General features: G+C 50.0%; 3 protein-coding genes across 3 annotated transcripts, besides 1 other annotated feature; 2 read left to right on the top strand and 1 right to left on the bottom strand.

Moving 5' to 3' along the window:
* Window positions 1–521: 521 nt before the first annotated feature.
* FPSE_03772 (uncharacterized protein) lies at window positions 522–1799 on the top strand (the record flags this gene model as incomplete). The annotated part of the gene is made up of 3 exons (XM_009256892.1): window positions 522–570; window positions 633–1390; window positions 1440–1799. The coding sequence occupies 3 exons, from the start codon at window positions 522–524 to the stop codon at window positions 1797–1799; spliced, it is 1167 nt and encodes a 388-aa protein (XP_009255167.1).
* Window positions 1800–2113: 314 nt separating this feature from the next.
* On the top strand, window positions 2114–3190 carry FPSE_03773 (uncharacterized protein; the record flags this gene model as incomplete). The annotated part of the gene is made up of 1 exon (XM_009256893.1): window positions 2114–3190. One exon carries the CDS (start codon window positions 2114–2116, stop codon window positions 3188–3190), a length of 1077 nt encoding a protein of 358 aa, XP_009255168.1.
* Window positions 3191–3481: 291 nt separating this feature from the next.
* FPSE_03774 (uncharacterized protein) lies at window positions 3482–15740 on the bottom strand (the record flags this gene model as incomplete). Its single annotated transcript, XM_009256894.1, has 3 exons — window positions 3482–13085; window positions 13158–15530; window positions 15577–15740. 3 exons carry the CDS (start codon window positions 15738–15740, stop codon window positions 3482–3484), a joined length of 12141 nt encoding a protein of 4046 aa, XP_009255169.1.
* Window positions 15741–15800: 60 nt separating this feature from the next.
* Window positions 15801–15840: a microsatellite.
* The last annotated feature ends 1170 nt before the right edge of the window (window positions 15841–17010 follow it).

Below are 17010 nucleotides of genomic sequence, written 5' to 3'. Positions count from 1 at the left end.
AACGCATGGCCAACATAGCCATTGTCACTTGTCCAATTGAGCCGGACCATTTACTCAAGGCCACGTAAGTCCTGACGTTGAAAGTGTCTAGAATCCACGACCATGTCTCTCGTTTTGCCAAGAACGGGAGATCCATTAGCGGCGATCCATGAAAGCACCGACAAAATCTGACATAATAACTGAGGAATGTCTAATTTGGGATGAAATGTGGCTGAGTTACCGCCGGTCTGGAACACGGTCAGCAGAGTTAGTATAGTTTTCATTGGACCGATTGAGGAATTAATGCCGGCGATTTGATTAAAGAGCGACGCGGACTGTTGAAGGGTTGAAGGGTTACGTAGGCTTGGCGTTGTGGCTTGTAATGGTGTAGAGTGAGCGCAGTAGACTTACAGGAGAGACGAGATATTTGACCTGGGATACAAAAGGGACTTGATTCAGACCCATATTCTGATTGCATTCACAAGCATCCAGCAGTTTCTTTCCCATATTGTTTCGATATTATCACACAGAACATTGTTAGAATGAAGATCATGATTGAGAAAACCCTTGCCTTGGTCCTTTTGTTACTATGTAAGTACCAAGACATTTCTATTGAGACACGGTATTACAGAGACTTACTAAAGATCAACCAGTCACCAGTACAGCACACAGTTCCCCAGCATCCTACTGCGATGCATCGTCAAAGAAAATCTGCTACAGCTGGGCAGTCCCATCAACCTCCTCGACCTCCAATGATCTATACCTTCGCCTCGAAGCTCCCACCGACTACCAATGGATCGCCCTGGGCACCGGGTCTCGCATGAGCGGCTCTACCATGTTCGTTATCTACCAGGACGGGTCAGGCAACGTGACCTTGAGTACAAGAAAGGGCGAGGGTCATGACATGCCAACGTATAATCGCATGAGAAATGTCAAACTGCTCAGCGGAAGCGGCACGTCGAACAAGACTATGGTGGCAAACATACATTGGTCTGGTGCGACTGGTATTGACTTGACGGGGTCGAATCATTGGATCAGTGCTTGGAAGAAGGGCAGCTCCCTAGACACAAGCGATACGAGTGCCGATATCAATGAGCATGACGGAACCGACGATTTCTCTGTCGACCTTTCCAAGGCTAGCGTCAACGGCAATGGCAACCCTTTCGCCAACTCAACTAGCACTCAGAAAAGCGACAATGCCGTTTCTGGTGGCGGTGGAGGTGAGAACCATACTGGTTCCATCCATGGTGCCATCATGGCAGTCGTCTTTCTGCTGGGATTCCCCATCGGCTCTGTCCTCATGCCTTTCATCGGAAAATGGAAGATCCACGCTTCATGGCAGATGATCGCCTTCATTGGCATGTGGGTTGGGGTTGGGATTGGCAAGGCTGCCGCAGATCACAGCGGAGATGTAAGTTGCATACCACTCAGCACACGATGCAATTACTAACACATTGCAGTCTTTCAGCGACCCTCATATTGTCCTCGGAGGAATCGTATGTGTCCTGATGATTGTCCAACCGGTCCTGGGATGGATGCATCACAGAAACTACGTCAAGTTCCAGCGACGAACAACCATCAGCCATGCTCATATCTGGTACGGCAGAGGCATCATGATTTTTGGAATCATCAATGGCGGCCTTGGTCTGCAATTATCTGGCGCGTCGGCCACGCTGATCATCGCTTATTCTGTGGTCGGCGTGGTTGTTTCCATGATATATACTGGTGGCGCTATTCATAAAATGGTTAAACAGCGACGGAAAGAACATCAGCCGATGTCGGACACTTCGAACAGCGCTCTTGAGTTGATGCATACATAGTCCCAACCCTATAGATACTAGATTGAATTGATAATGATTTAAGTTCCTCCCATCCGTCTTTGCCATTGGACGTGATCTCTTTATTCGAGTTTGGAAACCCTAGAAATTGCTCTGCCCTATCCGAGCTTTGCCCTGGAACAAACTTTGGTGTTGTCGCGGAGGTTTATTCTGAAGTGTGACTCTTCACCGTCACATGTTGTATAAGAAGCTTTCTCTCTTCTCCTTCTTTTGCAAAATATTTCTTTTCCTTTATTCTTCCTTTTCCATCCAGACAACACAGTTATTGGCCACCGAAGCAACGAAGCCAGGTGACAATGACGCCTGAAGAATCGCTCCGTCTGATCAAAGCCAATCTGGCTGAGATCCTCAACCCTGAGATTATCGACAATGTTGTCCTCATCGAGAAACGACCACTAGAAATCTACTGGGGCACCGCGACCACGGGGAAACCGCACTGCGGTTATTTCGTACCCATGGTCAAGATCGCAGAACTTCTTGAAGCTGGATGTCGCGTCAAGATACTCATCGCTGATGTCCATGGACTCTTCGATAGCGTGGGCGTACCAGCCCAGCTAATCCCCCATCGATGCGATTACTACCAATTTGTGATCAAAAGCCTCCTGCGAGCTATCGGTGTCAGCACCGACCGACTCGAGTTTGTTATCGGAAGCTCATTTCAATGGGACAGAAAGTACACTATGGATCGCTCACAGATGGAGAACATGACAACGTTTTCAACTGCGCTTAAAGCAAGCTCCGAGGTGGTCAAACAAGACGATGACCCTATTATTAGTGGCGTGACCTACCCCATTATGCAGGCGCTAGACGAGGAGTACCTCAAAGTCGATGCAGAGCTCGGTGGTATTGACCAGCGGAAAATCTTCACCTTCGCCCTCGAGAATCTACCCAAGATCGGATATAAGAAGAGGGCACATCTGATGAATGTCTTGGTGCCAGGTCTTGGACAAGCACAAAAGATGAGCTCAAGCGATCCAAGCTCCAAGATTGGACTTTTGGACACACCCGAAGAAGTGTCCAAGAAGATCAGAAAAGCACTTTGCGTGCCAAGAGTGGTGGAGGGAAACGGCGTAATTGCCTTCATTGAGCATGTCATCTTTCGCATCCTTGCACTCAAGGGCACGGTGGAATTCGTGGTGGAGCAGAGAGATGGAGATGTTCTTGTCTACCAAGGCATCGACAAGCTCAAGCAAGGCTACGAGCAAGACATCTTGACACCGCAGACTATTAAGCCAGCACTGATCGAGGCCCTCAATGAGTTGTTGGAACCGATCCGAGAAGAGTTTAAGAAGTCGGAAGAATGGCAACTGACTGATAGGTCAGGATACCCACCAGAGGTGAAGCCAGTGAAGGCAAAGACGAAGAAGATATAGACGTTGAATTGCACGATTTCAGATGCGACAATGTTGAGTTGGGGATGGGGAAGTTAAACGAGCAGAATACAAACGGAGGAGATGAATATCACTTCGATGATGTTGATTAAGAAAGACTAGTTGCTTGTAATTGAACTATGGACTATGTGACAAAGAAAATTGATATATGCGATGACCATTAAGTGAAAAGGAAATAAAACGAAAGAATGTACCAAGTTAAACAAGAATAATTATCGCCACCTCCTCCCAATCGCTAATCAGGCAGATGATTATATCATCACCTTGAACAGACTAAGATCCTGATCCTGGTGGCGAAGCGTTGATACAACGAGCACCATCGTTCGTAGATGTCTTGGGACCTTGGACAACCAACGACTTCTCATACGTCGCAAGATTGAACCGATAGATAACACCTGAAGTATTTTCAGACGCGTAGATGAGCATCGGTCCAACAGCATAAACGGCACCCCAAGTGTTGGTACCAGAAATGAATCCAAGATCGTGAAGGTTCTCCCACTGTTGAGTGTCGAGACTGAATCTCGCCACGCCTGTCTTGGAACTGCTGGTACCAGCTGACTGAAGGCCATAGAGATAACGACCGCCACCCTTGACAAATGCCCAATCTGCGATACCGTTCGTTGGTGATGCGGTTCCTCTTGCCAGTATAGTTCCGTAGGTAGAACGTCTTGGATCGACATCGATCTTGGCCCATGCCCTACCAGACTGAGAGATCCAGAAATTACCGTTATCGTCGGTATCTCCACTGTTCCAGCTACCGTCAATGATCGTGTCCATCAGAGTGTAAGATCCGGTGCTTCCAATGCGGATGACTTGACTTCTTGGAACACTTGAAGTGCCGATCTGAACAATACCATAAATCAAGTCGTCGATGATATTGTAGGTGATGGGGTTGATGGTTCCTCCTGGTCCGATGCCAGTAGCGACCTGACTGTTGACACCGCTGACCAGGTTTAGTCGATACAGAGTTGTCACTTGGATCAAGTATCCTCCCTCGTCACAGCTGAAAGAGGGGGGAGGAGTGGGTGTTTCGACTATGTATGTGCCGGGGACAGTTCCTGAGGGCTGGACTGTTGCGACTGTCATGGCGCTCGCTCGAGAAGTTGTACCAGTGTACTGTCTAGTACTGGTCACATATTGGGGTGGCTGAGTCTCGACAACAACCGTGGCGGCCTCGGTACCAGTAGGCGAAATTGTAGTAACTGTTGTTGGTCCTCCCAAGACGCTTGTACCAGTGTAGGATCTTGTGCTTGTGACGGTAGGACCTTGTGTTTCGATGATGACCGTTCCAGCTTCAGTTCCAGTCGGCGTGATCGTCGTTGCAGTGATTGGACCGGTCAAAGATGAGGTACCAGTGTACCGTCGGGTGCTTGTCACTGGCGGTGTCTCAACAATTACTATTCCGGCCTCGGTACCAGTAGGCGTGATAGTTGTTACAGTCCTTGGACCAGTCAAGGTTTCGGTACCAGTGTAGAAACGTGTACTTGTTACTGGCGGTGTCTCGATAATCACGGTTCCGGCCTCTGTGCCTGTAGGCGTGATAGTCGTTGCCGTTCTTGGTCCAGTCAAAGTCGATGTGCCAGTGTAGAAACGTGTGATGGTAACAGGGGGTGTCTCTACGATAACCGTTCCAGCCTCAGTGCCTGTAGGTGTAATGGTTGTTACCGTCCTTGGGCCCGTCAGAGTTTCCGAGCCAGTATAGAAACGTGTACTCGTAACTGGTGGTGTTTCGACGATAACTGTGCCTGCCTCAGTGCCAGTAGGTGTGATGGTTGTTACAGTTCTTGGACCAGTCAAGACCTCAGTACCAGTGTAAAAGCGCGTGCTCGTAGCAGGGGGAGTTTCCACGATGATTGTATCTGGATCGGTTCCTGACCCAGACATCGTGGTGACTGTAGTAGGTCCTGTCAAAGTCTCTGTTCCAGTGTAGAATCTTGTGATAGTGACTGGTCGTGTAGGCGGTGTGGCTACGATGACTGTGCCAGGGGCTGATCCAGACGCAGGAATTGTGGTAATAGTGGTTGGTCCTGTGATCGTATCGGTTCCTGTGTAAAGTTCCGTAACGGTGACGGTCGACTCGGGTAAGTCGACGATAACAGTTCCTGTGTCTCCAGCAACACTAGGCGACTCAGTTGTCATTGTGCTAGCCGTGACCATTCCGTAGCGCATGACAGTTACATAAGGTTGTGGATGGTCAACAATGACTGTGCCGGTCTCTCCAGGAGCAGTAGCTGTCTGCGTTTGTGTTGTGTCACTACCCACATCGACTATGCCATAACGAGTTGTTGTGACATAAGGCTGAGGTCGATCGATGAGAACTGTGCCTGTCTCACCGGCTACAGTAGGTGTCTGTGTCTGTGTTGTGTCGCTACCTACGTCAACCTGTCCATATCTAGTGGTTGTGACATAAGGTTGCGGTTGATCGACAAGAACTGTACCAGTCTCGCCGGGTACAGTAGGTGGTTGGGTTTCCGTTGTTTCGCCACCTACACTAACCTGCCCGTATCTAGTTGTTGTGATATACGGTTGAGCTAGATCGATGAGAACTGTGCCTGTTTCACCGGGAGAAGTAGGCGTCTGTGTCTCCGTTGTTTCCCCTCCTACACTGACCTGCCCGTATCGGGTTGTTGTCAGATAAGGCTGGGCAAGATCAACCAAAACTGTAGCTGTATCTCCTGGGTTACCAGCTGTTTGTGTCTGAGTTGTCTCACCGCCGGCGCTGACTTGACCGTATCGGGTTGTAGTTGTATAATGTTGCGCCAGATCAACGATAACCGTACCTGTCTCTCCTGGGTTGCTGGGTGTTTCTGTTTGTGTGGTCTCACCAGTAGCATCAACCAACCCATATCGGGTCGTGGTCAGATAAGGCTGAGCAAGGTCAACGATAACTGTACCTGTTTGTCCTGGGTTGCTTGGGGCCTGTGTTTGAGTCGTCTCACCACCTGCGCTAACCTGTCCGTATCGGGTTGTTGTGTAGTAGGGCTGAGCAAGGTCGACATAAACGGTACCTGTCTCTCCTGCGTTGCTTGGGGTTTCTGTGTGCGTGGTCTCGCCGGATACATCGACCAACCCATATCGGGTCGTGGTTGAATAAGGCTGGGCAAAATCAACAATGACGGTTCTGGTGTCGCCTGGGTTAGCGATGGACTGTGTTTGAGTGGTCTCTTGACTAGCTTGCACTAGACCGTATCGAGTAGTCGTCGTGTATGGCTGCGCGAGGTCGACAACCACAGTTGCAGTTTCCCCAGGGTGAGCAGGCGTTTGAGTCTGAGTGGTCTCACCACTAATGTCTACCGATCCGTATCTAGTTGTTGTTGTGTAGGGTTGGGCAAGATCCACAATAACAGTACCGGTCTCTCCAGGTACTGAGGGTGCCTGTGTCTGGGTGGTCTCGGCGCCAATGCTGACCATGCCGTACCTAGTGGTTGAAGTGTATGGCTGGGCAAGGTCCACGATGATAGTGCCATTGTCGCCTGGAGCACTAGGGGATATGGTCTGTGTCGTCTCATGGTCCTGATCAACGGAACCGAAACGGGTTGTAGTTACGTATGGTTGGGCAAGGTCGATGATGACGGTGCCAGTCTCTCCAGGCGCAGCGGGTGCCTGTGTCTGAGTGGTCTCAGCACCAGAGGAGACGGAGCCGTATCTGGTGGTTGAAGTGTACGGTTGGGCAAGATCGACAATCACGGTACCATTGTCTCCGGCAGTAACAGGGGCTATGGTCTGTGTCGTCTCATGGGCCTGATCAACTGAGCCAAAACGAGTTGTAGTTACGTATGGCTGGGCAAGGTCTACAATGACAGTGCCGGTCTCTCCGGCAGAATTGGGGGCTATAGTCTGTGTCGTCTCATGGGCTTGATCAACTGAACCGAAACGGGTTGTGGTCACGTATGGTTGAGCAAGGTCCACGACAACGGTGCCGGTGTCTCCGGGAGAACTAGCATCTTGGGTTTGTGTCGTCTCATGAGCAAAATCAACTGAACCGTAGCGGGTTGTAGTCACATATCTCTGGGCGAGATCAACGACGACAGTGCCAGTCTCTCCGGCAGAAGTTGGGGCTTGGGTTTCTGTGGTTTCGTGGGCTTGATCAACTGAACCGTAGCGAGTCGTAGTCACATAACGCTGAGCGAGGTCGACGATGACAGTTCCAGTGTCTCCGGGAGCACTGCCCACTTGGGTTTGTGTAGTCTCGTGTGCAAAATCAACTGAACCGTAACGTGTTGTTGTCACATATCGCTGGGCGAGATCAACGATAACTGTCCCTGTTTGTCCTGGGCCAGCTACTGACTCTGTCATAGTGGTTTCGTGGTCAATATCGACTGAACCGTATCGCGTGACTGTTGTGTAAGGCTGGGCAAGGTCGATAAGAACGGTCCCGTTATCACCTGGGGCAGCAGGATCCTGCGTTTGAGTTGTTTCGTGGGCCTGATCAACTATTCCGTAGCGGGTTGTGGTTATGTACCGTTGAGCGAGATCGGCGATGACGGTACCTGTTTGCCCCGGGACAGTCGCTGACACTGTTGTGGTTGTTTCGTGATCAGTATCAACCGAACCATATCTTGTGACTGTTACGTAGGGCTGGGCTAGGTCAACAAGAACTGTGCCATTATCACCTGGACTGGAAGGCCCCAGCGTTTGTGTCGTTTCGTGGGCCTGATCGACCGAGCCGTAGCGAGTAGTAGTCACGTATCGTTGGGCAAGATTGGCAACAACAGTGCCTGTCTGCCCTGCGATAGTCGGGGACTCAGTTGTCGTTGTTTCATGGTCAGTATCAACAAGTCCATAACGGGTCACAGTTGTATAAGGTTGAGGAAGATCAACGATGACAGTTCCTGTTTCTCCAGGGGCTTGGGGCGTTTCTGTTTGCGTTACGCCATTCGGATCACTGCCCTGGAAAACACCATAGCGAGTGGTAGTCGTGTATGGTTGAGGGAGGTCAACAATAACCGTTCCTGTCTCGCCTGGCACGAACGATTGAGTTGTCATTTCACTTACCGTGACACTGCCATAACGAGTCACAGTTGTAAATGGTTGAGGTAAATCCAGAATGACAGTGCCCGTTTCGCCTGAACTGAAAGGCTGTGTCGTTATCTCACTAGCTGTCACACTTCCGTAGCGAGTCGTGGTAGTGAGGTGTTGAGGGAGATCTACAAAGACAGTGCCAGTCTCGCCTGGGTTGAAAGACTGCGTTGTCATCTCGCTGACAGAAACACTGCCGTATCGAGTGATGGTTGTAAACGGCTGAGGAAGATCCATAATAACAGTACCAGTCTCACCAGGATTAAACGACTCTGTTGTTATCTCACTGGCTGTTACGCTTCCGTAACGAGTTGTAGTGGTGAAATGCTGCGGAAGATCAACAAGGACAGTGCCAGTCTCACCAGGATTGAAGGATTGCGTGGTCATTGTACTGACAGACACGCTTCCATATCGAGTAACGGTTATAAACAGTTGTGGAAGATCGACAACGACAGTGCCAGTCTCACCAGGGTTGAATGGCTGTGTAGTCATTTCGCTAGCAGTAACACTTCCATAACGAGTGGTGGTGGTGAACTGCTGAGGGAGGTCCGCAAAGATAGTTGCCGTCTCACCTGGGCTGAAAAGCCCTGTAGTTGTTTGGCCGAGAGTCACACTTCCATACTGGGTAACAGTTGTGAACGCTTGAGGCAGGTCGATGACTACTGTTGCTGTCTCACCCGGATTAAAAGACTGTGTCGTCATCTCGCTGGCCGTAACGCTTCCATAACGAGTCAAGGTTGTGAAAGGCTGAGGAAGATCCACGATGACGGTTCCAGTCTGACCTGGAGCGTAGGTTTCCGTTGTTGTTTGCGCGATGGTGACACTTCCGTATCGGGTTACGGTAGTCAAAGACTGGGGTAGGTCGACGAGAACTGTTGCGGTCTCGCCAGATTGGAAGCTCTGTGTAGTTGTTTGTGCTACCGATGCAACACCATATCTAGTTGTGGTAGTGAAAGGCTGAGGCAGATCAACGATAACTGTACCCGTTTCTCCGGCTGCAGTCGGAGACTGGGTGGTGATAGTGCTGGCTGTGACAAGTCCATAGCGAGATACGGTGGTATAAGAGTCAGGCAAATCAACCAGAACTGTCGCAGTCTCACCAGACTGGAAGCTCTGTGTGGTCGTCTGAGCAACTGAAGCAACGCCAAATCTAGTTGTAGTGGTGAAAGGTTGTGGAAGATCAATGATGACCGTGCCTGTCTGTCCTGGTTCTGTGGGCTCTTCAGTTGTAACGGTGCTGGCCGTAACGCGTCCATATCGAGCGATAGTCATGAAAGGTTGAGGATAATCCACAATAACTGTTCCTGTCTCTCCAGACCTTGTTGGCGTAATGGTGATGGTGGTGCTGCTGCCTGCAACGTTCCCGAACCTCGTTGTCGTGGTGTAAGCATCGGGACGATCAATGATAATAGTACCCGTCTCTCCTGGAACCGTTGGCGATTGTGTTGTCGTGCTGCTACTACCGGTGATGCCTCCCCACCGAGTTGTTGTTACATATGGGTTAGGTAAGTCAATGAGGATAGTTCCAGTTTGCCCTGCCGAAGCCGGTGCCTGGATCGTCATACTACTACCCTCAGTGATAACACCATATCGGGTAGTAGTTTGGTATGGGTCAGGAAGGTCGATGATGACTGTACCGGTTTGACCTCGACCAGAGGGTGCCTTGGTGGTAGTACTAGTGCCAGAAGTGATGATTCCATATCTGATTGAAGTCTCGTATGGATCAGGGAGGTCGACAATAACGGTTCCAGTTTGTCCGCCTGCTGTTGGTTCCTTGGTAGTTGTACTACGTCCATCCGAAATGACTCCATATCTTGTCGTAGTCAAGTACGAGAACGGTAGATCGACGAGAACAGTACCCGTTTGGCCAGGTGAAGTCGGAGTTTGCGTTGTGATCCTGCTTTCAGAAACACTACCGTATCTTGTGGTAGTAATGTATGGGTCTGGAAGGTCAACAATGACAGTGCCGGTTTGTCCCGGTGCAGCGGGGGCCTCAGTAGTAGTAGATCTACCAATTGTGATACTCCCAAACCGAGTAGTTGTCAGATAAGGGTTAGGTAAATCAATGATGACAGTGCCAGTTTGTCCCGCCGCAGCTGGAGCCTGGGTTGTTGTAGCTCTACCAGTTGTGATACTACCATATCGGGTAGTTGTGAGATAGGAGTCAGGCAAATCAACAATAACGGTACCGGTTTGCCCGGGCGATGCTGGAGTCTGAGTGGTAATGCTACTAGCTGTCACAATTCCGTACCGTGTTGTGGTTACGTATAAATCCGGTAGGTCAACCAGGATGGTGCCAGTCTGACCCGGCGACGCAGGCTCTTTGGTAGTAATACTGCTGACAGCCACGCTTCCATATCGTGTGCTGGTGACATATGGATTCGGCAGATCGATGATGATAGTACCAGTCTGTCCTGCTGATGTAGGTGCTTTGATGGTCATGCTGCTGGCAGTTACGCTTCCATATCGTGTGGTGGTAACGTAGGGGTCAGGAAGGTCTATGAAAACAGTGCCGGTCTGACCAGGTGCAGCTGGGGATCGAGTAGTAATAGAGCTAACGGAAGCACTTCCATAGCGTATGATGGTAGTATAGGGCTGCGGCGCATCAATGAAGACAGTACCGGTTTGTCCCGGACTGGTAGGCATTACGGTGGTTGTGCTGAAAGCTGTGACACTTCCGAACCTTGTGAATATAGCGAATGGCTGCGGTAAATCGACCAAGACTGTTCCGGTCTGACCTGGACTAGTTGGTGTGAATGTTGAAGTTATCGGTACGGACACGCTACCGAATCTCGTAGTTGTTGTGAATGGTTGAGGCAGATCTACCAGGACTGTTCCTGTCTGGCCTGGACTAGCTGGCGTCAACGTCGAAGTTGTTGGTACAGACGCGCTACCGAATCGAGTGGTAGTTGTGTATGGCTGGGGCAAGTTGACTAACACTGTGCCAGTCTGACCGGGAGAAGTTGGTGTCAATGTTGAGGTTATCGGTACGGACACACTACCAAATCTCGTCGTAGTTATAAATGGCTGTGGCAAGTCGACTAAAACTGTTCCGGTCTGACCCGGACTGGTTGGTGTAAATGTTGAAGTTGTTGGTGCAGAGACACTGCCGAATCTCGTAGTGGTTGTGAATGGTTGGGGAAGGTGAATGACAACAGTACCAGTTTGACCTGGTGTAGCCGGCATAAAAATACTGGTCCCCGTAACAGTTCCGGTTCCATAGCTGGTGACTGTCGTGAAAGGGTTGGGAAGGTTGATAAGAATTGTGCCAGTCTGACCTGCGGTTGCCGGTGTGAGGATGTTTGTTGTAGCGACAGTTACAACGCCGTAGCTTGTCACAGTAGTGTAAGTCTGAGGAAGGTCGACAAATACTGTGCCAGTCTGTCCGGGAAATGCTGGAGTCTGCGTTCGAGTAGCAGGCGCAGACACGCTCCCGTACCTAATGATGGTTGTGTAGGGTGGAGGCAGGTCGACAACAACAGTGCCAGTAGCACCTTGGCTGAACCCAGTGAGGGTTCTAGTCGTTGCAGAGGTCACAGCACCATAGCTAGTTACTGTTGTGAAAGGTTGAGGCATGTCAACAACAACAGTGCCAGTAGCTCCTTGGCTAAAACCAGTGAGAGTTCTAGTTGTTGCAGAAGTTACAGCGCCGAAGCTAGTCACCGTCGTGTAAGGCTGCGGCATATCGACGATAACAGTACCAGTAGCTCCTTGACTAAACCCAGTCAGAGTCCTTGTTGTGGCAGCAGTTACGGAACCAAATTTGGTTACTGTCGTGAAAGGCTGAGGCAAATCAACAATAACTGTGCCTGTATCTCCGGGCTTCTGCGGGCCATTGGTGGTTCTGGTAGAGGTCGAGACACTCCCGTAACGAGTCGTCGTGACAAAGGGCTGAGGCAGATCAACCAAGACGGTGCCAGTTTCACCAGGATTGCGAGGAATTTGTGTCGTTATGGAAGAGATGGAAACGCTGCCGTAACGGGTGGTTGTCACGAACGGCTGTGGTAGATCAATAATAACAGTGCCTGGATCTCCTGGATTCCTAGGGGTCTGGGTTGTTGCTGAAGAGGCTGTGACACTGCCATAGCGAATGATCGTAGTGTAAGGCTGAGGTACATCGATGATGACGGTACCTGTGTCGCCGGGCTTTCCAGGGCTTTGAGTTGTGGTAGAAGCCACTGAGACGCTTCCATAGCGAGTGGTTGTAAACCATGATTGAGGTCTGAATACAACAACAGTACCAGTTTGCCCGGAAAGAGTAGGGCTTATAGTAGTTGTGTAAGCCGCGGTGATTGATCCATAAGAGGTCGTTGTGACAAAAGGAATAGCTGAAGAAGGGACTTGAATGACAACAGTCCCAGTCTGACCTGACGCCGTGGGCGCATAGGTGTTGGTCGTGGTAAATGACTCAGTGCCAGTGCTAGTGAGCGTTACATACGGAGTTGTACTAGCGGGCAGCTCGATGATAACTGTCCCGGTTTGACCAGGTTGAGTTGGAGTTTGGGTTAATGTTCGAGTGGTAGTAACGGTTCCGGTACCGGTCACAGTGGTTGTGATGTAAGGAATTACCACGGGAGGAACCTCGATGATCACTGTTCCGGTCTGACCAGCCTGAGTTGGGGTCTGGGTCAGAGTTCGAGTCGTGATGGCAGTTCCTGTACCGGTCACTGTGGTTGTCACATACGGCGTAGCACTAGGAGGGATCTCGATTATCACTGTCCCTGTTTGACCAGGTTGGGTCGGGGTCTGTGTGAAAGTTCGAGTGGCAGTAGCAGTTCCTGTACCCGTAACAGTAGTTGTTATGTACGGAATTGCCCCGGGAGGTAACTCGATAATAACTGTTCCAGTCTCGCCTGGCCTAGAAGGCGTTTGTGTAGTGGTGCGGGTCGTAGTAGCGGTTCCTGTGCCAGTCACTGTGATCGTCACGTACGGTGTAGCGCCAGGAGGCAGCTCAATAATAACTGTCCCAGTTTCTCCCGGTTGAGTTGGCGATTGGGTGATAGTCCTGGTAGCAGTTCCGGTGCCCGTGACAGTAGTCGTGACATAACTAGGCGGGACCTCGACAACCACAGTCCCGACTCTGCCAGTTCCGGAAGGACTCTGGGTAAATGTTTGCGTAGTAGAATCTGTGCCTGTACTTGTAACAGTAACATACGAAGTGATGCGAGGGATTATGACGATGACCGTATCAGTCATACCAGAGCCAGTATGCGTCTGCGTAAGCGTTTGAGTTTCTGACCCAGATCCATATTGAGTGACAGTGGCAAAACGCATAGCCGGCACATCAATACGAACGGTACCCGTCTCACCTGGGCGCGAAGGAGGAAGAGTGACCGTGCGTACTGTTGTTCCAGTCCACTGCTCACTGACAGCGACATAGCGGATGCCACCAGTGGGAAAGTCAACACGAATCGTGCCCGTGTCTCCAGGCCCGGTTGGAGGCACAATCACTGTTCGGGTGGTAGAACCAGTCCAAAACTCGCTTACAGCAACGTAATTCGCGCTATCAGCAGGAAAGTCGACATGAACAGTACCAGTTTGGCCTGGTCCAGCAGGGGTGTCTGTAGTTATGCGTGTGGTTGAACCCGTCCAGAAACGAGATACAGTAACATACTTCAGAGTGTCAGGATAGTCAATGTGGACTGTGCCGGTCTTACCAGGCTCAGAGGGATCTTCGGTTGATGTGCGAGTAGTTGAGCCGGTCCAGTATCCAGTGACGGTGGTATATTCCGCCCCATTTCCTGGTGAATCAACGTGGACTGTACCAGTTTCACCGGGTACGATAGGATTTTGAGTGACGATTCGTGTTGTTGTGCCCGTCCAGAAATCACTGATTGTAATGTACTCTCTAGGAATATCCACGCGAAATGTCCCGGTCTGGCCAGGGTTGGCAGGCGGCTGAGTGACTGTACGAGTAGTGGAACCTGTCCAAAAGCTAGTGATTGTTGTGAATGGTATCGCATTTTGTGGAAGCTCAATAATAACTGTCCCTGTTCCGTCTGGATCAGCCGGTTTTTGTGTGATGGTTTTAGTCTCTGACCCTGTTCCAGCTGCGGTCCTCGTGGTTGTCAAATACTTGATCGGAGTGACAACAACCACTGTTACCGTTTCCCCAGGTTGCACCGAATCTGGTGTGATGGTAGTAGGAGCTGGGATGTCGCTTCCCCGAGTCACAGTTGTAAGAGGGTTGGGAAGTTCGACGATTACTATGCCTGACTCGTTAGGTCCGTCTGGGAACGTGGTCGTTGTCCTCGGTGCTGTTACGCTGCCGTAGTGCGTAGTATGGCGAAGACGAGTGTTGACCGGTGGTAGAAGGATGACGACTGTACCAGTTTCACCAGGATGGGCCGGAGAGAGTGTGGTAGTGACTGGCTCTGTGACAGTCCCGATTCGAGAGACAGTCGCGTATGGTTCACTAGTGGAAGGAAGTTCACGCACAACCGTAACTGTTCCGCTAGGGCCATCAGGCTGCAGAGTATACGTTATCGGTACTGTTCCTGTCCCATAACGTGTGATGGTCTCGACCGGTCGAGCAACTGGAGGCACGTCAACAAAGACAATCCCAACATCCCCAGAGCCCTTGGGCTGTTGAGTTGACGTGACTGTTGCTGTTCCAGTGCCGGTACGAGTGATTGTAGCGTATTGATCAGGGCTTGAGGGGATAATAATAATCACGGTTCCCGTTCCATCGGGATCGCTCGGTGTTTGTGTAGACGTGACAGTTCCCGTGACACTACCTATTTGCACAATTGTTGTGTAGTGAGCTTTTGTCGCGGGTACTTCAACAACTACTGTGCTCACATCTCCCGGGCGATCAGGTTGAAGTGTTCGCGTAATTGGCACGTCCACACTGTTCACGCGAGTAATTGTAGTGTAATCTTGTCGTCTAACGGTAACAGTACCCTGCTCATCAGTGTGATCAATAATGAGGGTCTTTGTATCTTCCCGCTGCACGGTTCTTGTTACGGGGGCTTGAGCATCTGGTGTTTGATAGACCGTTGTCTCATCTGGATTCGCAATTCTCGTTTGAGGATTATGGATGTTGCCTGTGTGGTCGGTTTTTTTATCTTCGGGTCGCTCGATAATGACAGTTGTTGGGTCACCGGGACTGGTTGGAATTATAGTTCGAGTTCGCTCGGCCGTTAATGAGGGAATGAATGAAGTGATAGTAGTCACAGGCTCTTTTACGATCACTGTTCCAATCGGAGGCGTGCCCTGTGGCGGGATTGTGTATGTAGTCGGTGGTCCGTCACCAAAGACGGCGGTTGTGATATATGAGGCATTGGGAGGGACATAAAATGTTCTACAGCAGTTAGAAACGCACAATGCATCTGATCCATTTCACAAACCGTGTAATTGTAGCATCAGAAGTCCTTGTGCCATTGACTACTCTGATAGGTTGGAGTTGGATAACTCTTTCGCCAGTACTGCACTCGAATTCTGGTGCCCTAGCTGCTGCGTTAGTAAACAAACAAAAGAAAGCCCCGTAGCGGGTAATGTTAGTGAGCCACATGGCTAATTGAGGTCCCGCGATGGGAGGTTAGTTGTGTTGGTCCCGTGAAGCCGTGGATGTTGAATGAATGAATGAATGAATGAATGAATGGGTGAATGAACGGCAACTCGAAATGAGACCAGAGAAAAAAAGAAGAAGAAGTTTTGTGTACTTGACGATTTACCCAAACAAGGGACGTTAGTACAGACACACGTTAAGCTCGGGACGAAATAATAAAGCTCTTGAATTACTACGCTGCAAAAGGACGATAATCGGCCTGGGCATTCCTGGTTCAGGGAATTGTTCGCTCTAAGCTATAGCATTAGATTGCTCTAGACCAAGATTGAAAGCTATCCTTGTAGCTTTACAGAAAATATGCTTTCAGATCTTGCATCTCACCAGTCAGAATTGCTGGAGCCAGCCACTTACATACCAGTCTCTCTACTGTCTTGGAGCTCTCTCCGCAACGGGGTTCTGAGCATGCTAAATCTCAACAATTAACCAACAACGGAATAGTCTCATTAATTTAAGTTACCAGTCGCCTGGAAGAGGAGCCAAGGAAAATACCGAGTCATGGAGCTGGCAGTCCCCTCATCTGAGGAGGTTGTCTTGGCAAGTGGTCTGGATTCGCGGCTGTTCCTGCATGACAGCTGTCGAAAGGGCTGCCTTGTTCCATGCGCTAAGACAAAGACGTCGATGCCCTGCGACATGTAGATCAAGATCTGCGATAAACTTTCCACCTGTGTAAGTCTCGCCAGACAGGTCCCTCTTGGCAGGTGACACACGCGTGGCTAAGACATTCTCGCATGCAGAAGCAATTACACATTGTTTCAGTCACAATTTTGTCATCCTTGATGATCTCCAGAGTGTGGTCTACAACAGTCTTAATATCACTCTAGAGTAGCTATTGTCTCGTTGCCAAACTTGATATGGGACGTTGATCACTTCTTGAACGATAGATTCAGGGTTCCAATCGTAATACTGGATGAGCAGCCACTGATCGGAACGCATTCCAGGCACCTCCCAAGCGCGACTGGACCCTCTATTGATATGCTGCCCTACAGAGGCTCCATCATGGTCGGTAAGCCCGCTTCTTCCAGGCGCATTCTAGATTGCCAACATTGTAGTCTAAACCTTCAATACCAACCCACATATTTTGGTGTAGCTTAATTAGATTAAAAGATTATTTTGCAATGGCTCCTTTATCCATTACAGTGCCTTACACATTTAATAAAATGTCCTCTCGCTCCTTATCCAACTCTGACTGAGATTCCTTGCATAGGTACCTGTA

The sequence above is a fragment of the Fusarium pseudograminearum genome, chromosome 1 (assembly GCF_000303195.2).
Source record: "Fusarium pseudograminearum CS3096 chromosome 1, whole genome shotgun sequence".
Lineage (NCBI taxonomy): Eukaryota > Fungi > Ascomycota > Sordariomycetes > Hypocreales > Nectriaceae > Fusarium > Fusarium pseudograminearum.
This window is presented reverse-complemented; position numbering and strand designations above follow the sequence as displayed.